The sequence below is a fragment of the Arvicanthis niloticus genome, chromosome 24, assembly GCF_011762505.2.
Source record: "Arvicanthis niloticus isolate mArvNil1 chromosome 24, mArvNil1.pat.X, whole genome shotgun sequence".
NCBI lineage: Eukaryota > Metazoa > Chordata > Mammalia > Rodentia > Muridae > Arvicanthis > Arvicanthis niloticus.
Window position 1 is genome coordinate 5,140,249 of NC_133432.1, and position 24,595 is coordinate 5,164,843.

The 24,595-nt window shown below is 54.2% G+C and overlaps 1 protein-coding gene and 2 long non-coding RNA genes across 7 annotated transcripts in view; 1 reads left to right on the plus strand and 2 right to left on the minus strand.

Annotated features, from left to right (window-relative positions):
* The window catches only part of Ube3b (ubiquitin protein ligase E3B), a 44,316-nt gene extending 23,103 nt beyond the window's left edge, over positions 1-21,213 (plus strand). For 3 of the 4 annotated variants that reach the window (XM_076922468.1, XM_076922467.1, XM_076922470.1), the window contains 13 exons: positions 1,074-1,192; positions 1,696-1,810; positions 2,452-2,551; positions 5,660-5,779; positions 9,726-9,902; positions 10,009-10,119; positions 10,904-11,041; positions 11,187-11,252; positions 12,344-12,402; positions 14,796-14,978; positions 15,187-15,298; positions 18,652-18,744; positions 19,534-21,213. In XM_076922468.1, the coding sequence (XP_076778583.1) occupies positions 1,074-1,192; positions 1,696-1,810; positions 2,452-2,551; positions 5,660-5,779; positions 9,726-9,902; positions 10,009-10,119; positions 10,904-11,041; positions 11,187-11,252; positions 12,344-12,402; positions 14,796-14,978; positions 15,187-15,298; positions 18,652-18,744; positions 19,534-19,725 (1,585 nt within the window). In that variant the 3' untranslated portion in view covers positions 19,726-21,213. Of the gene's footprint in view, positions 1-1,073; positions 1,193-1,695; positions 1,811-2,451; positions 2,552-5,659; positions 5,780-9,725; positions 9,903-10,008; positions 10,120-10,903; positions 11,042-11,186; positions 11,253-12,343; positions 12,403-14,795; positions 14,979-15,186; positions 15,299-16,151; positions 18,602-18,651; positions 18,745-19,533 lie in introns of those variants that run through there. The other variant, XM_076922469.1, reaches the window with a different exon arrangement.
* Positions 64-9,772, minus strand: LOC143437595 (uncharacterized). The gene is made up of 3 exons (XR_013106980.1): positions 9,662-9,772; positions 468-578; positions 64-370 (listed from the first exon to the last, which is right to left on the minus strand). It is a non-coding gene; the product is annotated as an uncharacterized LOC143437595 (long non-coding RNA).
* On the minus strand, positions 17,587-18,911 carry LOC143437594 (uncharacterized). 2 transcript variants are annotated; one of them, XR_013106978.1, is made up of 3 exons: positions 18,697-18,911; positions 18,277-18,392; positions 17,587-17,723 (listed from the first exon to the last, which is right to left on the minus strand). It is a non-coding gene; the product is annotated as an uncharacterized LOC143437594 (long non-coding RNA). The 2 variants fall into 2 exon arrangements; XR_013106979.1 differs by having other exon boundaries at positions 17,589-17,723; positions 18,304-18,392.
* Positions 21,214-24,595: the final 3,382 nt, after the last annotated feature.

Consider the following 24,595-nt stretch of genomic DNA (forward strand, 5'->3'; position numbering starts at 1 on the left):
GGTTGATGTGGGCCCAGTGCCCCGGCTAGGACTCAGTGGGGCAAGCGAGTAACTGCGCCTGTGTGTGTGTGTGTGTGGGGGGGAGGGGCGCTGTAAGAACTGGCCAGAGCTGAGCAGGGTGATCCCAGTAATGGCGGCTCCTCAGGAGGCTGAAGCAGAAGCAATATCTTGAGCTCATAAGTTTGAGGCCTGGACAACATAGCAAGAACCCATAACCCCTGCACCTCCCACCAAAAAGTAGACAAGAAGACATTCAGAAAGCACGTGGCACATGCCGGTGTTCAGCAATTGTTAGGTACTTACAGGGCAGCTGCTGTGGGTTCGGGGGTCTCTGGAGATGTGTTCAAATCACACCTCAGCCATTTATTCACTGAGAGGGGGATTACAGAAAATTCCAGACTCAGAAACCAGGGTGTTTACTGAAGCACCAGTGTCCTGCCTATAGAGGGAAGTAACAGTGCACTCACCTCAGGACATGTGTGAGGATTAGTCAGCGCTGTGCTTACAGCTCTGCTGGCAGGCTGCCTCTGGACAACTGAGCCGCGGTCTCCTCATTGGTAGAATGGAGGTGACATCACCTACCATGAAAAGAGTAAAATAAAGAGTAAATAAGAGACCGTCAGGCACAGCCTGGAACATTCACCAGAACCCTCGTGTCCCCTGTGCCTTTGCTGCCGTCTGCCTTCCACTCACTCCCCAGAAGTTGTTGGAAGGATCCAGAATGGACCTCAGGCAGCTGTGTGCAGACTAGAAGGTCTTCAATCCAGACGGTTCAGGGTCACTCACTGGGAAAAACCTGAGCAGAGTTTACTGCTTCCCCTTAAGTTTTCTATCATCACTGCGAACAGTTTCAGGTAAACAGAAGGGAGGAGATTACAGAGCCCTCACGTGCTGCCAGCTCATGGCCAGACTTGCTTCCTTTAAACCCCAGGAGCGCCCCAGCTAACTCTGCAGGTGTCTGGAGAAGCTAGGCTTTCTCTCCTTTTTACTGTTTGTTTTGTCGAAAGCCAGTGAGGTCTCATTTGTTTCCTTTCCTGAGTGGAAAATTCTGAACCGTCTTCTGCCTCCTGTAGCATCCTCGATGACATTGAAGTCTATGAAGAACAGATCTCATTCAAGCTGGAAGAGCTGGTCACCATCTCCTCGTTCCTCAACTCCTTCGTGTTTAAGATGATCTGGGATGGAATCGTAGGTAAGGTGAACGTTCCCGCCATTCTTCAGTACCATCCCAGGCGGCTCAGCTGTATCATTTACCAGAGGCGTTCCCAGGTGGTAGGGAACGCCTGTCTGCTCACACGTCTGGGTGGCTCGTGAGGCAATGATGTGGCTGCAAAGGCCCCTCTGCCAGCTCCTTCAGCGACTAGTGACTGGCTCTGCCCTCAACCGCTCTTCACACCTGCACTTGGATTTCCTGGAGAGGGAGCGGGAGCTTGTGGTAGTTCATGCTCTGGGCAGATCTACTGCCTGACATGTCTCTGCTAGTTCAGTAAAAACTCCTCAGAGGACGAGGATGGTGCATTCCCTGAGAGATGCCATGCCCTGGCCCTAAGGCCATTGAGAGCACTCCAGAGACCCCACACGCAGTTCCGCTGACCAGAGTGCCTAAGTTCAGGCCTGCCCTCCACCTCTGACCCCTCACCTCTGACCCTTCACCTCTGACCCCCTCACCTCTGACCCCTCCTGTTTGCTGCACAGAGAACGCCAAGGGTGAGACCTTGGAGCTGTTCCAGTCCGTCCACGGCTGGCTGATGGTACTGTACGAGCGAGACTGCCGCCGGCGCTTCGCTCCGGAGGACCACTGGCTGCGAAGGTGAGCGTGGGAACGCAGTGATGGCCTGCCAGTGCCCAGCATTGTGCTCACGGTGATCCGCCGTCTCCCCTCTTGCACCCTATCCATTTGTCTGGAAAGAAGTGCTGTTCTGTGAAGCACCTGTCTGGGCATGTCACTTAACAGTAGTCTGTCCACCAGTGTCACTTCATTTGACGGTGACAAGCCAGGCCAGGCTCAGTGGCCATGTCTTATCTTGGCTGGGGAAAAGAGCTTCCCTCAGCCGACCTGATTAACAGACTGTGGTAGCTTAGTTGCATGGGATCAGCAGAATCACCAGGGTAAAACTGTTCCCAGGTTTAGGAGGTAGGTTGGGAGCCCCTTGACAGCAACTAAACTCGAAAGCATGTCAGCTTTTCTGTCAGTGACCCATCAGGTCCCAGGAAATGGCTGCAGTCTGGCACCAGAGCCTCACAGACTCATCCAGACAGCCTCTGCCCCACCACCCCCTCTGCTTGGTGCCGCCAAGATAGCCACAGATGCACACCTACGCAGGGATGAGCAGGTGTGGCTGTGTTCCTGAGATTCACAAACGTGGGCACCGCCACACTGGGACACATGCCAGCCTTGCACTAGAAAAGGCTTTTCTGGCTTTTGTAACCACAGCTATCTGTCTCCTGAAGGGATCTCAAGCCTGGTGTGCTCTTCCAGGAGCTGGACAAGGACCGCAAAAGGGCGCAGCTGATCCTGCAGCACATCCCCCACGTCGTGCCCCACAAGAACGTGAGTTGTCCCTCGCGTGTGGCCTCCGGCTCCTCGAGCATCAGTCACCCCACACACGGGGGGGGGGGGGGTCTTTCTGATTCAAGCAGCCTCATGCTGAGTACTGGGGTGCACAGACCGAGGAGGCACGGTGAACTGTCTGTGTGAGTCCCAGCACGTGGCCCTCATCCAGCTGCCAGGTAGGGGCGTTGAGAGAGTCCCACACATGGTGGAAGGAAAGAACTAACTCCAGCAAATTATCCTCTCACCTGCACACAGCAATGTGGCAGGCAGCCACCACGCACGTGTACACACACACACACTAAGTAATTAGGTAATTTTTAAGTGAAAAATTAATTTTAAAAATCAATTGTCAGGAGTCTGCCATTGATGCATTTTCTCATTGCATGTAAGTTTGTATTTTGCAGGTCATTGAGTAAAGTCTTAGACCCACTGTGTGAGATGTAAACTGAGTCCTTACTGACCTCTTTGACCCACTGTGTGAGATGTAAACTGAGTCCTTACTGACCTCTTAGACCCACTGTGTGAGATGTAAACTGAGTCCTTACTGACCTCTTAGACCCACTGTGTGAGATGTAAACTGAGTCCTTACTGAGCTCTTAGACCCACTGTGTGAGATGTAAACTGAGTCCTTACTGAGCTCTCATCTACATCCAGTTGGTATTTCCTAGTCAGTAGTTTGTTCCAAGTCATGAGAAGTGGATATCCACTCTGCCGTAATCCAGAAACACTAAAAATGATGTCTGCAGCTCAGAAGAGAGGGAGAGCTTCACGGCCTGCATGAGGGAGCAAGTGGAAGATGGAGTCAGAAACAAAGCCAGAGCCTTGCTGGGGACCTGAGGCTAATCCAGAGCGGAGGCCCTGCCCAGAGCTGTGCTGTAGGGTTGGCTCCGGCCGTGCTGTGAGGACAAGCCAGAAAAACACTTCAAAGGTCCTTGCACAGAGGCTACTGGACACTGGGCAGTACTGTGCCCCTCAGAAAAGGCCCCATTTCTTGTCCTTCCCCATACATTTTTTAGGGAAAAAATGATTCTGTAGATCTTGTTCTTTAGAGATGCCGCGGCCTCTCTGCTCTGAGTTTGATTCAGTGCTCTGCGTCGCTGTCACTCTGCTGGGACAGCGGTGTGCAAGCAACGTGGCTGCTTAAAGTCTTGCTTCATTGGCAGCGCTTAGGAGTGAAAGGGCTTCCTGGAGACTACTCAGTCCAGTGTGCGGAGACCACACACACACATGGACACACACACACACACCTCTGCTAGAAACTTCACAGCTTGGCGAAGCTGGCCCTCCTGTGTTCTCCCAGGAAGTGATGGTGTACTCCTCCTCACGTTCACCTCCTACCACTCAGGAACTTCTGCCTCCATCTCTGAACAGCCCCAAAGGCTGCCACTGGCCTGCTGGTGTCTGAACCTATGTCTCTGACCTCAGCACAACCATAACGTGTCTTTAATCTGATCACTTCGGCCTGTCCGCCAGCTGTGGCCTTTGGCCTCCACTGGTGCTTTCAGACTGAAGGCTAAGTGAGGTGGGGTGGGGTGGGTGGGGTATGAGGCTGGGAAGTGGTGACCTGTGAGTGAACTCTGGCTTGAACTTGGTCCCACTGTCCTGACTGTGTGACCAGAGTCCATGTCCTCATCTGTACCATGGAGAGAATGGTCCTCTCTTGGGTGTCTGCTGGGGTCACCAACGCTTCCCAGGCCCTTAATCACTTGACCCTCCCTCAATGCCCATGGAAGGTGAAAGCCCAGTCCAGGCTGCCTGTGAGAGGCCCACAGCTCTGTCATGACCTGTCTCTGCAGCTCTACTGTGAACAGTGACTATCCACACTTCACTGGCAACCCTGCTAAAGAGTTAGAGTCACAGCCCTGTGTGACTTAAACACCTCATCTTCAGGCTGCTGAAGCTCCACTGCTTAGAAGGGAGAGTGGGGACACTCACTGGGTCCTCCTTTGTCTGCTCCCCTCTCGTGATCTTGAACCTCAGACCTTCTGATGGGGTGTGGAGCACAGACCTTTTTCTTAGTTCCAGGTACCTTATGGAAGGACGACCCTTCCACCCAGTGCCTGTGTGGTCCTGGAGGCCTCTGGCAATTGTGTGATGGTTCCTCAGGGTCCTGAAACAAGCATTAGCGTCAGTTCTCACCAGGGCTAGTCTCGTGTGCTGCCGTGTTTTCTTCCATCTGGCATACAAAATAGAGGAGGGTTGTGGGATTGTCTGTGTACCACACGCATACCTGGTGCCTGAGGAGAGCAGAAGAGGGCATCAAGTCCCCTGGACCTGAAGTTACAGATGGTAGTGAGCTGCCGCCATGTGGTGCTGAGAATCACACCTGGAGTCTGCAAGAGCAGCAAGTGCTCTCGAGCTGAGCGTCCCTCCAGCCCCCAGCGCTGTAGAGCTGTGTGCTCGGTCAGCTCGCCCCCTGGGTGCTGTGTGCTCGGTCAGCTCACCCCCTGGGTGCAGTAGTCCCTGCAAGGTGGGGCAGGGGCTGTGCACAGTGGCTCGTGCATGTGTGCACTTGGGAAGCTGAGATATGAAGACGGCTCGAGAACAGGAGATTGGGGCCAGCCTGAGGAACTCCAGGGACTCGAGTCTCACTAAAACAAAGGTGCTTGTCAGCAGAGTGGTAGGTCTGAGGGCACAGGAGGCAGACAGAAAGGCCAACGGTCTTGAGAGTGCAGGCTCATTTTTTACATCTGACAGTGGGAACAATTGAATGGTTTTTGTGTCTGACATTCATGATATTGATTTCCTTTGGAGTCGGCACAGCTGCAGAAAGTAGCCTGTGACGGCTGCGCCCTGGGCTTCTGAGGTGGGACTGAGTGCCCGAGGATGGGCTTTACCTAGACTGGTCCTTGCTGGACCCCAGCTGTGGCCAGGCGCCTCTGAAACACACCCGTGTTGGTGCAAGTTTACCGTATTCCTCATCCCCAGTGAGCTTCTCTGGGACTGCTCACTGTCCTCGCAGGACACCGCCGAGCAACAGCTCACGGACATTGCGTCTCGCCGACGCCTGGCTGGCTGACTTGACAAAATGTTTGCCATTTTGTGTGGAGGTTTGGCCGGTTTAGTTGCCGACCCTGCTGCTCATCCCACCTCTGCTCGTTTCAGAGAGTTCTTCTGTTCCGGAACATGGTTATCAAGGAGAAAGAGAAGCTGGGCCTTGTGGAAACCAGCTCTGCCTCTCCGCACGTCACCCACATCACCATCCGAAGGTCCCGGATGTTGGAGGTGAGTGGCCACTCAGAGAGGAGTGCTCTGTCTGTGTGGCGGATCGAGGGGATGACCTGTTGCTTCCAGACTCTGTCACTGCGGTGAAAACTCACACCGAGGCTCCTTCACAGCTGTAAGGCTGTGAGCCAGTCAGCGGCTCTGCGGAGCTGCTCGGTCTGGCATGTCCTCAGTGCTGGGGCTCTTCAGTGACTTCCTTCGCTCTATTAGGGCCCCTGGCTAGAGCACAGACACGTGATGCCTCTGTGGAACAAGGGTAGGAGCCCAGTGCAGTGGGCTTTGAGAATGCGCTGCAGACGCTGCAGGTGTTGCCCTGCCTGACCACACAGAAGCTTTCATCACAGACTCAAACACCTCAGTAGACACAAGAGATTCAAGTACCGACACCTTCTCCAGCCACTCCTTGTCCAGGGTGCCCCCATGTGGCCACTTCACAAGGTAGAAGTAGGTGCCCTGTTCTTAAGCACTGTGCCTTGGTGTCACACCCAAGGTGTCCTGGTGAGTTTTGAGGTAAGCAGAGAGGTCTACGGAAGCTTCCACACCAGTGTGTGCTCTGTGGGGCGGAAACCTAAGACTCACCCTGACTACACTGCTAGGGCATTGCCGTGGTTCTGACGTGTGTGCTGCCTGTGTACCACAAGTGTCCGGAGGTCATACAGTCCACAGCCTTGCTGTGTGTTTCTGTGTGTCTGCCAGCGGTGCTGGTGACAGGCTTGGCTTGATCTACTTGTCACACTGCTCCTCAGACCCCTCGTTGTGCTCTGTCCACACTTTGTTGTTGGTGTGTCCTGCCTGTATGACAGCCACGTTACCAGCCACTGTGTGTACTGTGGCGTGGCAGCCGGGCCCCTCTGGCAGCGTGTTTGCCGTCTGTGCCACTGCCTGCTGGATGACGTACTGTAGCTCCCGTTTCCTCTGCTGTTCAGGGGTCATTCAAAAAGTACCGTGTGCAGCAGTCGGTGTCTTTACCTTAAAGGTAAGGATACGTTGTAGAAGTGTGACTGTCACAGGTAGAGTACCCACCCAGCATCCCTGAGGCCCCGGGTACCATCCCCTCACTGACCAGAAGACAGGAATAGGCCGTGTTGGCAGACTGGCTGAGTGCATCTCTCAGTGAGCATTTAGTTTGTGAGCTCAACAAGGAGAAGTCCTCTGCTCCCGCTGCTGCAGCCCAGGGCTCTCAGACATAGCCTCCCTAGGGAAGACACATCCACCAGGGGCTGGGCACATGGTAGCTGACATATGGTTTCAGTGTTGGGAAAATGGTGGGCAGGAGGAGATGTGGCAGTCACTGCAGACACACATCTCAGCAGCGTCTGACGTGCCATGTGGACATGTGGTTCCAAGGGGCTTTGGATTTTTAAGAGAAGATTCCCCAAATTCAGGGTCTTACATTAAAGTTTCAGATCTATTATGTTGTGAGCTAATTAAATTTTGTCAGCTACCCTGAAGGCCGTGTTTGCCACTCAGGCTGTGGTCACCAGTGGGAGCCTGTGCTTTGACTCAGAAGCTTGTTTGTGTTAGAACTGTCCCCAGCGCTTTCCTCATCAGAACCGTACGTCACTGCCTGCTCTCTGGAAATCTCAGTTCTCTCACTCAGAGAAGTCTGGCACCCACCTCCTGAAATAATTCTGAAATAATTGAGAGCTGGGGACTGTAGTGTGTGCTGGGGGGGGGGGGGGTCGTTGGCCCCTCTATCAGGTGCCACCACCTCTGTGGGGCTAAAACACCCCTGGGTGTCACAGGAGACAGTCACCCTTAACTTAGGCAAAGCCTGTTTTTCTCTTTGTGTACTATCTTTGAACCAGAGGTAGAACACAAGAGGGTTGTGTGTTCATTCCATGATGCCACAGGTTCTCCTGAGCCTGGGTCTCAGTGCCCACAGCCTTTGCTTGTTGTGACTACACGGGGACATGAAGAAGCTGCTGTCTGACTTGTTTGTAAGGCCAGGCTTCTGGTAGATTTCATCATCCTGCAGAAATAGCCCTTCTTCAGGGTAAATGTAGTCTATCATTTAGTTATTTGGAACTGAGGAAGCTCGGACATGCCCTTCTCCAGCCCTCGGGTGGGTGCCAGCTCACTGTCCTATGTAGCATGTTGCAGCCGGAGAGGACTTGACTCTGAACGCTCACATATCCACACCGGTACCCACAGGGCAGGGATGCCTCAAAGGAGGCGGGCAGCACACCCTTCTTAGCACCTCTTGAAGGATGAGGCTCAATCAAGCAGGTGTGACTCTCCATCCAGCAGGTCTTCCTTAAGCACCGCCATGTGCTGGCTAAGGATGTTACGTGTCCCATTAAATCCCACAGTGCCGAGCACCCTCTGCTAGGACGTCACACAGAGCAGAGAAGTTGTCAGTGCAGGAGCATGCCGGAGCTCTCTGTACATCCAGTCATGCCCAGGAATGCCGGCTTGACTGCTTCTAGTGCCGCAGCTGCAGGAGCAGCAGCAGCACACCAACACGCCCCCTCTTCCTTTTCCATCCTAACTGCCCTCCGCTGGCTCTGCCGGCTTCATCTGTTTTCTAGGCTGCGTCTCTGCAACTCAGGCTGGTCTCAGACTCCCAGGCCTCAGCCCTGAGTGCCTCCATGGGTGTGCCCAGAGCTGGCTTCCCACTCCTGCAAGTGGCCTGGGGACTAAGAGGTCATCCTTCTTGGCTCAGCAGCCTAAGAGTCTGTCTCTGATAAGACGCAGAGACTCCATAGGAGGGATTGTGTCACTGAGCATGACAGGAAGTCAGCAACAGTATCTCAAACTAGGGCTCACTGCTGCCAGGTTCCGCATTGGCTTTGTGTCGGAAGCCACCACCAGGACAGCACAAGGGCAGATGAGTAGACCCCATGGTGTGGTCTGTCATGTCAGCTAACTGTGACAGTACTGCCCCAGGATAAAGCCTCAGCACTCCCACACCTGGACATACAGCAGCCGTCAGATGCCAGGAAGACCTGCAGAGAGCCCAGAGGTGTCTGCCTTAGTTACAGTCACTGTTGCTGTGACAAAAGCATCATGGGAGGAAAGGCTTTGTTTGACTTCCATGTCCACTGAGGAAAACCAAGGCAGGACCTCAGGTTGGGCAGGAACTGGAGGCAGCAGCTGCCGCACAGGCCGTGGAGGGGTCTGCTCACCGGCTTGCTCTCTGCTTGCTCTGCCTGCTTTCTTAGAGCACCCAGGACCACCTGTCACGAATTAAGGCAATGGCCTACAGGCTTCCTGCAGCCAGATCTTATGGGGTGATTTATCAAGTGAGGGCCCCCCCTCAGATGACTATAGTTTGTGTCAAGGTGACATAAGATGAAGTTTAGTAGACTTGAAACGTGTATGTGGGTTCTGGAGAGGAGACACACACACTCAGTATCTGCATTTACTGACACTGAGAGCCGCCATGGGCTAAGCACTCTCACTCTGCAGAGCGACACCCTACACGTGGCTGTTTAGAAGGAGCTGACCACAAGCCATCAAAGCTCGGGCTGTCCCAACAGCAGCTCCATGTCCTTACCTTCCCACGGGCGGGCAGGCAGACTCTCTACTGCACCTGGGCTTCCCGTCTCGGCCGCCCTGCGGCCAGCGGGTCTTTCAGTTCAGAAAGCCAGCCTGCTTGCTCCAGCCTTCCCAGCCCCTTCCCCACAGTTGCCCTCAGCAGCCAAGACCCTGGGTTTTCATCTTACCGTGTCCTGTAAGCCTGACTCCGCCCATGAGCTGAGAGATAAAGGAGGGAGAGAGATTCCCATCTTGCCCCAGTTTCCCCCACCTTTGATGGCCAGAACTAGCATGCCTCATTCTGTGTAATGTCCCTGTCAGACTCTGTCCTGACACCGGCAGTCTCCTCATGCCCATGAGACACCGTAGCCATCAAATGACTCCTCCATGTGGTGTGCTGACCTGCATGTCAGATGCCTGGGCTCGCCCAGGCTGCACCCTTCAGTGGGCTGACCCTCTCTTGTAGGATGGCTACGAGCAGCTCCGGCAACTTCCCCAGCACGCCATGAAGGGTGTGATCCGGGTGAAGTTTGTCAATGACCTTGGCGTGGATGAGGCCGGGATTGACCAGGATGGCGTCTTCAAGGAGTTTCTGGAAGAGATCATCAAGAGGGTGTTTGACCCAGCACTCAACCTGTTTAAGGTGGTTGAGGGGATGCCAGTGGGGCGGGCAGCAGCCTGACACAGGGATCCCGTGCAGAGTAAAGACAGGCCTCTAACTTCCACCTCCCCCGTCCTTCTCCTGGCAGACAACCAGCGGGGATGAGAGGCTGTACCCCTCACCCACATCCTACATTCATGAGAATTACCTGCAGCTCTTCGAGTTTGTGGGGAAGATGCTAGGAAAGGCGGTGTATGAGGTAGGTGCGCAAAGGAGTGTGGGACAGCTGTGTGGTAATGCCTGGGAGTTGGGCGTGGCCGTGCATGCACCCTGTAACCCTGACACTCGGGAGGCCCAAGCAGGAGGATCATGAATTTGAGGCCAGCCGGTATACACAGCTAGACCCTATCTCAAAAAGACAAAAATAAAGTGATAGGTGCGTCTCTGTTTGGGGATGGAACCCCGGCTTCACAAGCTAAGTCAGCACTGTCTGTCCCTGAGCCATCTGAGCTCACTGACTGTCACTTGAGTGGATTCTGTAGGAGACAGAGGTTCCTGGGAGTTAGCATAGGACAGAGAGAGTGGATGTAGCCAGCAGCATAGCATCCACCTGCACTTCCTTCCTGTAAGCCTGTTGCCTTGTCAGTAAAGTGGGGATAAGGAAAGCTGTGTGACAGGGTTGTCATCATGGTAAGTGAAATCCGAACCTGGCACCAGGTCCAAGTCTCAAGACTCTTGGCTTCTCAGGCTCACGGGGTCAAGGTAGTGAGGGCTTCCTCAGGCTTCAGGGGATTCCCTCACAGCCCCTGGTTCCCATCCATGGGCCCAGCCTGTGAGAGCCGCCTGCGGCGTGGCAGCTCAGCTGAGGTCACACCCCTGTGCTACTTGGCTCCAAGGCCTGCGCCTACGACCATTGCTCGCCAAGCTCCCTAGATGCTTTCTCACATGATCTGAGGTATAGCCACAGGCTGACACCTGGACTCCACTGGTGCCGCCCTCAAGCTGGCCTGAGCTGAGAGCTGAGCCCGACCTGTCTCTCCCAGGGGATCGTGGTAGATGTACCCTTTGCCTCCTTCTTCCTGAGCCAGATGCTCGGCCACCACCACAGCGTCTTCTACAGCTCCGTGGATGAGCTTCCTTCTCTGGACTCAGAATTCTATAAAAACCTCACCTCCATCAAGGTTAGTGCTGGCTGCTGTGCGTGCACAGCCGAGCAACCAGCCGAGTCACCTTTCCTGTCACTGAGACTTAACCCCAACCCCACCCTGGAGCCCTTTCACGGCTGAGGCCCACACAGGCCCCAGCGCTGTCTCTCTGTTCCGTCAGCGCTATGATGGAGACGTCGCAGACCTCGGGCTGACACTGTCCTACGATGAGGACGTCATGGGTCAGGTATGTGGGCTGAGCTGGCAGGTTGCTTCTGCTCCTGAGACTCATGGTTTCCCTCAGAGATCTGCCCACTGGGGATCTGCCTGTCACTGGCCAGGGATGGTTTCCTGTGTGTTCCCTGCCCACCTGGCCTCTGCATGCCCACCTCGGCCAGCTCCCACAGAGCCTGTGCTCTGTCTGTGTTCCATCTTGGGACTTGAGGGAAGGTCGGCCTATGCCCAGCTTTCTAGTTTGTGGCGAGCTGTGAGTCTGTTTGGAAACCATGGTGAGGACTGACCATTATAAATGGAGATTTCTGCCCTGATGTGGAGGGGCAGCACCTAAGGAGAAGCTCCTCTGGGGAGGTCAGGCCTCATTCACATCATCATCATCAGGAACAGAGGAGAAATCAGCCTGGCAGAAGCCATTTCTGTCACAGTTAGTGACAGGACTCACCCCTGTCCTCTGCCCCCCTCTTGTGTCCCTGTGGAGGCTCTCTGTCCTTAGCCTGACATCTGCTCTGGAGAAGCGGTGAGCATATTGGTGCAGAACCAGCTTCTCAGACTCCGCCTTCACCTCAGAGGGTATTCGTCTTTGAAAAGCATTGTAATGTGTCCCATGTGTCTTTCCAGACTTTGCCCACAGGTGTGTGTGTGTGTGTGTGTGTGTGTGTGTGTGTGAGAGAGAGAGAGAGAGAGAGAGAGAGAGAGAGAGAGAGAGAGAGAGAGAGAGAGAGATGGTATGGTACCAGGTCTCTTGCCATATAGTTTCCCCGGTAAGTCCACACTCTTATTCCGTCTTTTGGTAATGGCGCAGTATTCCCAGGAGTGGGTGTTCACACCCGGCCGCAGTCCTCAGCAGCAGCCTCCCTCTGTGGTATCCAGCGCCTTAGTGCAAATGTTTGGACAAGGATTGGATGAGAAACCTTTCCTACTGATGACAGGAGGCCTGCATTGATGTTTTGGCCCCAGGCTTTTGTGAGAAATGATTCTTCTTAAACACACAGCGTCTTACTTCCATCGTTATCACGGGCGCTCGTGCGGCCCTTTCATCTCCAGGAAGCACTGGTAGCCTGTTAGAGTTCTCGCTGGTAATTACTCCATCTTCTCCCCCAGCTTGTCTGCCACGAACTGGTTCCTGGAGGGAAGACCATCCCAGTCACAGATGAGAACAAGTGAGTACATCTGTGAGCGCCCGAGGCCATACCTGCAAGGACCGCTCTGGCTCTGGCTCAGGCGGAGAGCTGAGCAAGATAGATGGATAGAAAGAGGCCATAAATATCCTAATGGGATTTTCTGGTTACAGTTCATAGGCCGGAATTGTAGTAAATTCAATTTGCAAATAAGAGCGGACGGTTTCTTCTTTGCAGAAGCACTTGGAAGGTCAGAGGCACCATTCTTAGGAATGTAGGGAAGGCCCACACCGAGGCAGACGCAGCCCAAGCAGCTTAGGCAAGCTGTCCCAAGGGCAGGCGAGCAGGAACCCTGCGCAGCTGTGTGGCTGCTCTCAGGAAAACAGTGTGACTGCAGACATGGCAGATACGTACTTAGAGGCAGGAGTCGGAGGAGGTGCTGGGCACAGCAGCTCCCGTCACAGATAATGTGCTTTTAGTAGTGTCAGAAATTTCAGTCCTTTTGATCCCAGAAACAAACCCCTCACACGGTCTGCACCCAGACTTTCTTTCCCGCCTAATTAAAAGGGAGGAGCTTGGCAGGAGGGGACACTGGCTCTCTTGTCAGTTTTCTGAAACCCCAGCTCCGGATTTGAACTGTTAGCATTCATCTCAGCAGGGACAAGCGAGATGCTCAGGCCCTGTGACTCATCTGGCCCCAGTGCAGTGTTCCTGCTCTCCATTCCTCTCGGGTCAGCTCGTTTGGTAGCCTGTGTGCTTGGGGGCTTTTAGGTTTTTCTTCCCCCCCCCCCCATGAGAATGTGGGAGGAGAGGGACAGGAATGAGCGGGATTCAAACTTGTGGTAGAGAGAGAGCACAGAGGGCCCTGCACCCTCTGCAGGCAGACGCCTTACAAGCTGTGCCACCGCTAGTTCGCTGGGGCTTTTAGGTTTTAACTGTAGAAGTCTTCACCAGGGTTGAAGTCCATCAGCATTGTCCTTAGCCACGGGGTACTGGTCTGGAAACTTTAACAGCGTTGGCGGCGGAGCAGGGATGCCTGAGGTCTGAATCTGCAGGGTGAGCCCTGGTCCTGCTTGTGTGGCTGTGACTTCCTCAGAACAGCAGTGTTCAATGTGGAAAGCAGCCTTTGAGATAGCTAGCTGAAAAGCAGCCCAAACTTGACAGCAGATACGGGGCATGTCCTGTAGACCTGCCCACCCACAGGGAGGTTACTATAGCAAAATGTGCTATAAGGTGTGTGAGAGAGAACTGACAACTGGGCATACAAATGACAGAAAAGGGGAGGTCACGCAAGCTACAAGGCCAGGGGAGATGAGTCTGTAGGGGCTACAGGCCCGGGCAGTTGAGTTCTTGCATACTGAAGAGCTATAGAGATAAGTCTGTGTTGTCTGGAGGGGCCAGGGAGGTGACTTTATGTAGGCTGAAGGGCTGGGGAGGTGAATCTATGCAGGCCACGCTAGAGTAAGATTCTTCTCCTGCCACGAAGCCTGACAGGGAGCCTCGTGTCATGACCTCTGACCTATGGTGAAGCTTCAGTATATGGCAAGGGTACCTGGTCTCTGTCTCTGTCTCTGTCTCTCTCTCTCTCTCTCTCTCTCTCTCTCTCTCTCTCTCTCTCTCTGACGTGCGCGCGCTCACACACACACAATATTAGTAACCTCCATCATAGAGTGCATGGAAGGAGGAGATAATTGAAAATTCGTATTTGAATGTATTCGTGTGTAATGTTCCTTGCTGACCATTTAAACCTAGAACTATTTCAAGGACAGTCACTTTGGCTTGGGCACTGCGAGGCTAGACGGAATTGTTTGGACTGTACTTCACATGCAGTATTTAATGGTGTGCTTGGGCATGCTTGCCAACAGATCAGTGACACTGGCGAGCTTGCTGGGGTGCCAGCCTGCAGCTGTAGCCAGGCTAGATCCAGGGGCACGAAACACTAGCTGGAGAGCCTTTTCCCCATCAGTGTGGGTTGGTCTGACCTCCCTGTTGAACCCAGGAATAAGCCAACAGCATTTTTGGAGACCGCTGGTCCGGTCTAACACAGCTTTAGGCTTTGGTGGAACTCGGCTGTGCTATTGCAGGTGAGGCAGCTTTTCTCTGAAGTTGATTGGAGCACTAAGCTGTGTCTGTGAGAGAAGTCCAGTGGGACTCACCTGTGCAGGTGGCCCTTGATCCCTGAGAGTGTGGGGTCATCCCAGGGAGTTATCGGGTGCTGTGAGGACAGGTGAACAGGCAGTGCCCTCGACACTCAGTGCTGTCATGATGGCACAGAGTGTGGCTTGGGGGCCACCATCATGGTGTCACCGTCACCTGCCAATAGATGCTGGTGTTTGTGTTTTGGAGATGGTTGAAGAGCACCAGACTCATCTCTCAGCACGTTTGGTAGCAGCCTGCCCTGGCCGGCTCGTCCCAGTGTCTCTTTCTTGTTACAGGATTAGCTATATCCATCTGATGGCGCATTTTCGAATGCACACTCAAATCAAAAACCAGACCGCCGCCCTCATTAGTGGCTTCCGGTCCATTATTAAGCCCGAGTGGATCCGAATGTTCTCCACCCCTGAGCTTCAACGTCTCATCTCCGGGGACAACGCTGAGATTGATCTGGAGGACTTAAAGTAAGGGCATTGAGGAGGGACATGGGGCATGACTGGGCCCTCTAGAAGGAGAGCTGGTCCCTCCTTGGGCTCTAATACAGAGTGACTCTGGGTACCCTGGTGACAGCCCATTTAGTTTCCGGGGGATGAGGCCATGGCATGGGACCTTTGCCAGTGCGCCTGCCCGAGCGCCTGCCCGAGCGTGAGCCCTGCTCTGCGTTACTTTTAGGAAGCACACGGTGTACTACGGTGGCTTTCATGGGAGTCACAGAGTCATCGTCTGGCTCTGGGACATCCTGGCTTCCGACTTCACGCCCGACGAAAGAGCCATGTTCCTGAAGGTACTTACTTACAACTTGTATGTCTGTTCTTGAATGCGTACTCAGACCTAGGGCCACCTTGCGACTCAGTGAAAACAGAGGGATTATCCAGAGGGCAGTGTGCCATAGGCTCTGCGGTGCCAAAGGGCTGGGGAAGCAGAGACAGAGACGGCGGGCGCAGTGCAGCGGTGGGGCAGCGGTGGGGCCTGGCTGCTGGCTGCTCCTGCTGTGGAGCAGGGCCCTGTGCCACTGAGCCCAGCACACCACCCTCGCTCGCCGTCTGCAGTCCTGCCTCTGTACCTTAAGAACATAATAATAGTGCATGTCTTTATAGTCCAGTACTCGGAGGCAAAGGCAAGCAGAGCTCTGTGAGTTCAAGGCCAGCCTGGTCTACAGAGTGAGTTCCAGGACAGCCAAGGCTACACAGAGAAACCCTGTTGCAAAAAAGGAGGAGAAGGAGGAGGGGGAAAAATACAGATAATCCTAAAGCCCACTCCAGTGTAGTATGATACATACATGCATCCTACACATACACACATGCACAGACATGCATACATGCATCCTGCACATACACACGTGCACAGACACGCATACATGCATCCTGCACATACACACGTGCACAGACACGCACACATGCGTCCTGCACATACACACATGCACAGACACATAGTGTCCCAAGGAAGCACACTTGTTGAGGCTGACAATACTGAATATTGCTCTGAGAGATCAGGGGTTGAGTCAGGCTCTCAATGTGTAGCCCAGTCAGGACTTTGTAGCCCAGCCTACTTCAGAGTCAGGACAAGCCTTCTACCTCAGAGAACTGAAATTCCACGTGTGGTCACCACGCCTAGCTTATTGTGTGCTTTCTTGGCAGGAGTATCTGTTGTTAACTCTCTCTGCCCTAGCATCAGTGAAGTCCTGAGTGTCCTCTCTGTCTCTAAGTGCTGTTGGATTTGCTGAATGACAACAGAGTGTAGCTTTATAGGACACTGGATAATGTGCATGCCTGTCTCTGTCACCTGTGGAGAGAGTGTCATTAAAAGTGAACACATCATCATTTTGTCACCTGCTTTCCTTCTCTCTGAAAAGCTGTGGTCCACAAGTGTAGGTAGTGTCCTGGACTCTCCCCTAAGGCTGGCTGCACACTTTGTCTGTCTGTCTCCCTCTCTGTCCCCCTCTGCTTTTCTTTAGGCAGGGTCTCATGTATCCCAGGATGCTCTCAGATTTACCCTGTAACATGTAACGAAGGTTGACCTAAGTCTCCTCCTCCAAATGCTGGCATTACAAGTGTGTACCACTACACCTAGTTTGTAAGTGTGGGAGTCTTGTGTGATCTACTGTGTGGGGCCACCGACCAAACCAACAGCTGGTCTTCTTCCTTGCCAGCCATTCTGAATTGAGTCTCCTCTCCTGCTGAGGGAGCCGTCACCAGCTCCAATCCAAGCAGTACACACACGGGCTCCACGCACCCACAGGTCTCCAGCCACAGGGGCATTGGGTCCAACAGGCTGGCTCCCCCAGCAGTGCACGGCCCAGCAGGGCGAGCTTCTGCTCAGGAGGTTGCTCTCCAGGAGGGCGGTACAAGTGCCTTCCACAGCGGCAGCGGCAGGAGGGGATGTGGCCGCTGCTCTCCAGTGTAGTAAGAGCCGATGTTCCCCTGCCTCTGGCCAAACACGTCAGAGCAGCAACACAGCAACCTTTTTTAAAGGTTTATTTTATTCTTACTGGTGTGTTTATGTCTGTGTAAATATACGCTTTTTGTGCCTTCGGGGCCGATGGAGTTAGAGGCAGTGTGAGCGCCTGACGTGGGTACTGGGAATAGTACTCAGGTCCTCGGGAAGAGCAGCAAGCACTCTTGACCACTGAGCCGTGTCTGCATCCCCAGGAACACAGTGACTTATTAAAAACCCTTTGAAGCATGACACATAAAACTGTGTAGCACTGTAACGTGGCTTAAGTGGTTGTTATGACCACACTACATTAGCCACTGAATTACAGAGCCGGGCTCGGGATCCTGTCTCTCAGAAAACAGCATGCATCTGTTACTGCTGAGTCAGGGGGGGATTTTCCTAGGTCTTCCCCATGAGGGCTGACCTGTGGTTTCCAGCTTGGTCGGCGCCTGTGTCTGAAGCATTAAGGCAGGCACTGTGTTTGGAGAATGCCAGGATTCTGGAATGTTGCTGGCAAGTGTGCCTGGCTGCCCACAGGCCCCACATCCAGTATCCCACAGCTTGGTCCCTGCAGCCTCACTGGCTTTGTGGACCTGATTTTTCCCAGTGTGCTGATTGGTGTGGAGTCTTCTACACTTCCCCAACCACCCACCCCCAGGAACCCAGCCCCCAGGAAGCTCTGCTTATGTGCAAGACACCAGTGTACAGCTGGGCTCTGCTGCTGTGTGGGTTGGTCTTTTTCCCATCCATTATCTGCCCGGCTTCACCGCCTATCACTGGGAGAGAAAGGACAGCAGGGAGAGAGAGATCACTGAGTCTAATTTCTTCTTTTTTGTTTGTTTGTTTCTTCTTTGAGCAACATTCCTAATAAAGTGCATCCTCCTCCTTCCCCAGTGACCAGCGACCACACCTGTCAGGTCTCTAGCATTTATCTACCCCCTGAAAAGTTCCCAGAATTCCAAACATCACACAGTTGCAGAAAGTATCTGCAGCTGGCAAGACCACGCCTCTGCTAGAGCCTGAGGCAAATCACAGTCGGCTGCTGCGGGCAGTCTGAAGCAACAAGCAACTCCATATCCCCACACCTGGGATTAAAATGAAAATGCTTTAAAATATTTCTGTGTTCTTTTTAAAGAAACCAAAATTCCAAAGTTGTCACTACAATAGCGTCTGCCGTGCGTGGGGCCGTGGTTCCCAGCTGTCCAGGACGCGCTGGCTCCAGACCTGGGCTCACGGGCACCACCAGTGTCCGCTCGCCGGGGCCTCAGTGCTACCACTGCCGTCCTCCCCGAGGACGGGCACCACCCATCTCTCCCTGCTTCCCCTTACTGTCTGACTGTGCAGCTGGAGACCTACTCCAAACTGGTCTGCTGCTGCACACCGGGGGTCGAAGGGCATCTTCTGCCACAGAGCAAGTTGAAAGCCAGCTTGGGTTTGACGAGAGTCTGTGTCAGAGATATAAAAAGACCTGTTCACTGGGATGTCGCTCTGAGTCGCCAGTCTTGTTCACTGGGCCATCACTGCATGAGCTTTAGTTCCAAAGAGTGGCACTCTAGGGACATGTGACGTGTCCTGGGCACATGTGGGTGAGCACCTCCCTCCGTTAACCCTGGTTCTACTGAACCGCACACAGAGGGAGAAAAGACCAGCATGACTGCAGTGGCAAAAACCCCTACTGCCCCTCTGACCCCACCTTTCTTGCAGTTTGTGACCAGCTGCTCCCGGCCCCCACTCCTAGGATTCGCCTACCTCAAGCCTCCGTTCTCCATCCGCTGTGTAGAAGTGTCAGATGACCAGGTAACCGCAGCCATGTCCCTTCCTTCCTTCCTTCCTTCCTTCCTTCCTTCCTTCCTTCCTTCCGCTCAGTTTCTGCTGTGCCCACTGTGTCCCTACCCTTGCCTACATGGTTCTCAGGGCATGACAGCCGCCCACAGAGGGCACTGCAGACCCAGGTCAGTGTGGGCTCCAGCACTGCCTGAGGTCCCTCCTTGGGGAAGGCCTGCAGGGTGTATAATTAGGACACTCTCATGGTTGCTGATCCAGCCAGGTTCAAGGTCCAAGAGACAGGGTAAGAGGACAAAGCAGGTCTGCCCCCAGCTCCTCCCTGCTGACATGCACACCCAGGCAAGCTGCCTGTGGACTGCAGATTAAAAGAGAATGCCCTGGGACTCATGTGCCCAGTGTGGGTGAGCATGACCAAGCTGATGCTCAGATGTGTGTGCCCTGTGAGAGCCTGCTGGTCTCGGGTTGTCCCTGCCTCACCATGTCTCTGCAGCCTCAGGCTGTGTTGCCATGGGTCAGACACTAGATGGTCCTTCACTTCCAAATTTTGGGGAAAGTTGAGCCAAGTGCTAGTCGGCCATGGGCTGTGGTACTGACACAGAAGGGGTATTAGGCTGCCTTAGTTAACTGATACATGTCCATCGGCCAGGAGCCTGTTGTCTTATGTGTCCTAGAACAGGACTCCATAGGTGTGAGCGCTCAGCAGCAGGTGTTCTTCAGCCTCTCAGGCCCCTGCCCTGAGCTGGGCGTCTCCTGCTCCTGTGTAGGCACCTTCTGACCCAAAGCTGTGCTGTGTGCTTGCAGGACACTGGGGATACCCTGGGCAGCGTCCTCAGGGGCTTCTTCACCATCCGCAAGAGGGAGCCAGGCGGGCGGCTGCCCACTTCTTCCACTTGCTTCAACCTGCTTAAGCTGCCCAACTACAGCAAGAAAAGCGTACTCCGAGAGAAACTGCGCTACGCCATCAGCATGAACACAGGCTTTGAGCTCTCCTAACCCAGCCCAATCTCACTGCTACAGAGCCCCTGGACTCTTGGAGGCAGCGTGCCCCCAGGAGTGTGGCCAGGGTCCTGCAGCCATCAGACCCTCTCAATAGCCATGAGACACCCAGGCCTGGGGGTGCTGCACAGCGCCCTCTGTGCTCTGGGGAGAGAGGGCTGGTGAAAACACACCCCTAATTCTGCCCATGCAGGGCCTTCCTGCCTTCTGGGGCCTGAGACCTGGGCCTAGTGATTGCAGAGCAATCCTGGTAATTCTGTGAGGCTTTCTTCTCTTGCCCTCTGAGGACACAAGGCCTGTGCCTGTGAGCTCCTCCTTCCGTTCTGAAAACTCAGGTACGGCCTCGCCAAGCCTCTATGCACAGCAGAGTCCCTGCCTCCACCCTGTCCACAGTGGCCTCTTCCCAGGCAACCAGGGATCCACTGAGCACAGTCAGGGTCTCCCCTACAGGGATCCAGGTTCCACACCACAGCCCTCCTTCCCAAGTCTTCGGCAGGCCATGCTGTCAGGGAACCTTGCTGTCAGCCCCTGACCTGTGCAGCAGTGTCCTACCTTGGGAGAAACCTCCCCACCCCTGGAGAACAGCCCATTTCTGGAGTACCCAGAGCCTGCTCGCTCTGTGCGTCTGCCCCCTCATTACCTTATGGAGAACCACACGAGACCTACAGTGCCCAGTCTGGGCAGTACGGTAGTCCAGGGACTTCTGCGTCCGTCCTTTTGCACTGACAGGCCCCGGAGGCTAAGGGTGCGTCCCACACGTGTGCACGCTGCCACCTCTGTTGGCGCTACGCTTTCTCTGTTGGGACCTCACTCTTCCCACTGCGTTCCTGCACCTCCTTTCTCCATTTCCCTTAAGAACTTTCTCCAGATTCAGGATGCTGAGGCAAAGGCCCTGGGCTTAGTGATCTGATAGCAGCCATGTGTCTCCTGCCTCATCAAGTTCTTGTCTCCCTCCCACCCTGGAGGAAGCCAGGAGTCCTGGTCCCTCCTCCACTCTGTGGAGCCAGCTTAGGGCTACAGTGCTCAAAGCAAGAAGACAGCTTCCACAGGAACCTGCACAGTGGGAAGGCAGGCATGCCCTGTTCTCACCTTAGCAGAGCTGTGGCTGGAGCCTGGGTTAGGCCCAGGAAAGCCCTGGGGTTCTGGAAAGTGGTGCCAGCGTCCATTGAGATGTCGCAAGCCGTGTGTATTCCCAGCTTGCCTGCGGAGTCCTGTGCCCGTGCACAGCCTACACGAGTAACATGGAGCCTGAGAGTTACAGTGGGGATGCGGAGAGAGTGAGGTGTAAGCACCGATACCGACTCGACGAGTTTAGTTTTGACCTGGGGTTGTCTGTCGGTCACCAGAGTCTGCTTCCCAGCAGTTGCCATAGCTGCTGTCCACTGACGTCCCAGTGGCTCCAGAAAGAAGTGGGGCTTTTGTTTTTGTAGGTAACTTGTGGACTAAGACTTGTCAGGGCTTTATTAAATTTGTACTTGAGCACAAGATGGCTCTGTTGTGGTTTGTACTCGGCCCTGTGCCCGGCTGGCTCACGTGAGGTACCCATAGAGGGGGAAGACGGGGCGCTTCGACATCCTGGCTTTGGAGCTGAGCCAGGAGAGCTGGCAGTTGTCACATGTGCCCAGCTTTGAAGTGACATTTCAGAGAAGAATCCCTAGAGCCAGTCTCCCTCTGCTCCCTTCCAAACAGGCAGTGGCACCAGGATGATATGTGTAGCTTTGCAGTTTATGATTTATGTAGTATCTACAAAAGCCAGCCTGTTTGATGGGGAGAGACCAGATAACTCAAGATGGATCTAACCTGGGGTACCTGAGACGCCCCGGTGTCCCCACTAACAGAAAAATACTGCAGCGCCTCCAAGACACACAACCTGCAGTGTGATGCTCGCCCACCTACACCAAAGCCTGGCTCTGGCTTTGTGCTTTTTAGAACTGAAGTTACCAGCACAAAAAGCTAGCTTGCAGCAAGCAGGATTTTTTGATAGGCCGGCAGGGTCTATGGGTTCTTACGAACATTTAGTTGGTGCAAAACCCTGGGAAAATGGCAGTGGCAGTGGCAGTGGCAAAGCCACTGGCCTTTGTCCTCTGTCAGCTGGGCTGCTAGAAGCGGGAATCAGGCAGACATGGTGGCTTCTCCCTAAGTTGGTCCGTATATGAATGCAGGGTGTACTATGTAGCCCCAGCTGCTTGAGTTACAGGCTCATGTATCACCGCACGTATAATCCCGGAGTCCAGGACAGGAAGATTTCAAGATTCAGGCCAGCCTTTGATAAACAGCAGATCCATGTGGTCTTAAAAATAAATAAATTAAATTTTAAAAATCCAGGGCCACCCACAGGTGTGAAGAGGCTAGAGAGCCTCTGACCAACTCTCCAGAGGCTCCTGACTCCCTCACAGTCAGAGTGGAGAGGATAAAGGTCACCTGCCATTTCTTCACAGTTTACACAGGCTGGGGACACATCTGTGTGGAACAGTGCCTTAGCAAACGCGCCTCAGCCAGCAGGGCCCTGGCCTCGAGTGTTTGCACACCCAAGGAGTTTGCCCGAGTATGCATCTCCGGGAACCGGCTGTTCGTCACACAGTGTGAGACCAGTGTTGGAGAGACCACTCCGAGACCTAGGCCAGCGGTCCCCACCCCTTGGCGCATGGGTCCTAATGAAATCATTTCTTCACTGTGGTCCTGACAGCCAACACTGCTGACGAGCATATGTGTAACAGATGGAGCTGTTCTGGAGCCCACTCCACCATCCATCTAGGGCCTGAAGCAATTCTGCCACAGGGCTCATGTCCAGGCTCTACTGCCCACCAACTGGGAGCTCAGGCCAGAGCCCCTTGCACTCTGAGCTGCAGTTTCCCTTCCAGGACAGCAGAGAAAGGGGTAAGAGACCCTGGTCTCTGCAGCCTGTCACAGCTGGTGATTCCTGGTTATCTAGGGGACAGAGTAAACATTCTCTCTGGGGTTTCTTGTTCTTCAGACTCCTACAGTCACGGACATCAGCAGACATCTCAGAGATCTGCTGTGAGGCCAAAGACAGTTGGTGCCCCTGGACCAGAGCGCCCCACCCCCCGGCTGCACCCCAAGCTTCCCACCACACTCGCTGGACAACTGTCCTGCTTTGGCCACTGTGGCTGCCTTTCCTTAAAATTTCCCTTAGACTTTTGTTACAGCTTGGTGCCACACTGTGTGTGTGGCAGGGCACCAGGTGGTTTGAAGAAGCAAGGCCAGGGTGGGGCTCCAGCAGGTAGAATCCAGTGCTGACCTTGTCCTCAGAGACGCTCAGGTCATCCTGGGCAGTGTAGGCTCTCAGGTTCACTCTGTATTCATGCCCATGTAATAACACCCATGGATCGTCTGGCACATAGACAGCTGGAATTACTGGGCCAGTGGGCAAGGCTGGTCCAGGCATGACCAGCTGACCAAGGCTGGTTCTGGCCACCTTGCTTGGAACCTCATTCGCTTCATCCGAGGAAACGGTACAATGAGTCAGCCTTTCCTTTGCCAGCCACACTGAGGGTCACGCCGGTGGTCCCAGCACTTGAGAAGCTCAGACAGGAAGATTCCAAGTTCAAGATCATCGAGGGGTACAGAGTGAGGGATGGTAGCACGCACCCTTAATCCCAGCACTCAGGATGCAGGAGCAGGGAGATCTGTGAGGTTGAAGCCAGCCCGGTCTCTGCATTCACGGGCAAATCATGCACAGGTTCGATGGAGCGGCTCAGAGAGGCAGTGTGTGCGTGTGCACTCGGCTTTCACTATGGAAGTGGAAGGGGAGGCACCGTGGCAGAGGCAGAAGCCAGGCCAAATGTGTAAAGGAGGGGCATGATACCCCAAGGTCAGCGTGGGCACCGCATGCCAAATGGTGATAGCCAAGGCTGTCTGCTCCGCCCACTCCGTCGAGCCTCTGCTCGCATGATCGCAGTAAATCCGTCAGGGATCTTAGGAACCAGGGTGGAGTGGACCTCAGTCTACCAAGGGTCAGAGAGGCGAACTGGCTTTCAGGAGATCACAACTCCCACGATTGAGGCTTAGTCCTGGGCCGGTGTGACTCCTCTGTGTGCTGGGTGGGGGGAGCAGGGGCTCAGGCTATTTCCAAACTGGGATTCTGGCGTCAGTGGGGGGCAAACAGGCAGGCAGTGTTAGGCTTGGAAGAGAAGTCCTTGGGGGAGATGAGGACAAAGCTATGCCAGGCAAACACGGTGCTGCTTTGCCCACTGGGCCTCTGGCAGTTCTAGGCACCTGTCAGGCATCTGTATCCCTGACCCTTTCCTTATAGGGGCTCCCGTGCACTCTGTAACCTTTTGTCCCATGCAGGGGGCTGTCCAGGGGAGGGAGGAGCCTCTGTGCATACTGTAGGGGCTTTGGTACAGTCTGCTGGATGTTTTTGTCACCGGCCCAGATGGTGCCAGATGGGCTAAGCAGCTGGCAGGTGTTCCAGCCTGGAGCTGGCCCAGGAAGTCTGACGGGCATTCATTCACCTAACAAATAGGCCCAGAGAAGTCCTGTGCCTCGGGCTGGGCCGGGTGTTGCTACAGCCACAAGCAGTGTGGGAACTGTCCTTACTCCAAGGAAAAATGTCATCACCTTGGTCACTCTGTCCAGTGCCCTGTGTTACCCCATCATGATACCCACTTAACAGCTAGGAAAATTGAGGTTCAGAAACTGTCCCCTTAGTATCCCAGGTTGGAACACTACTATGCCAAAACCTTCATTGGGGCTGAGTGGGCAGAAAAGTGGGAAAAGCTTCTCGGCACGGTTGAAGGGATCTCTGCCTCTGTCTGCAGTTCTCCCTGACACTATCACTCAGCAAAGGCTTCTGGGAGCTGTCATGGTCGCACCTGTGTTGAGGTATTCCTACTGGCTTTTGAAA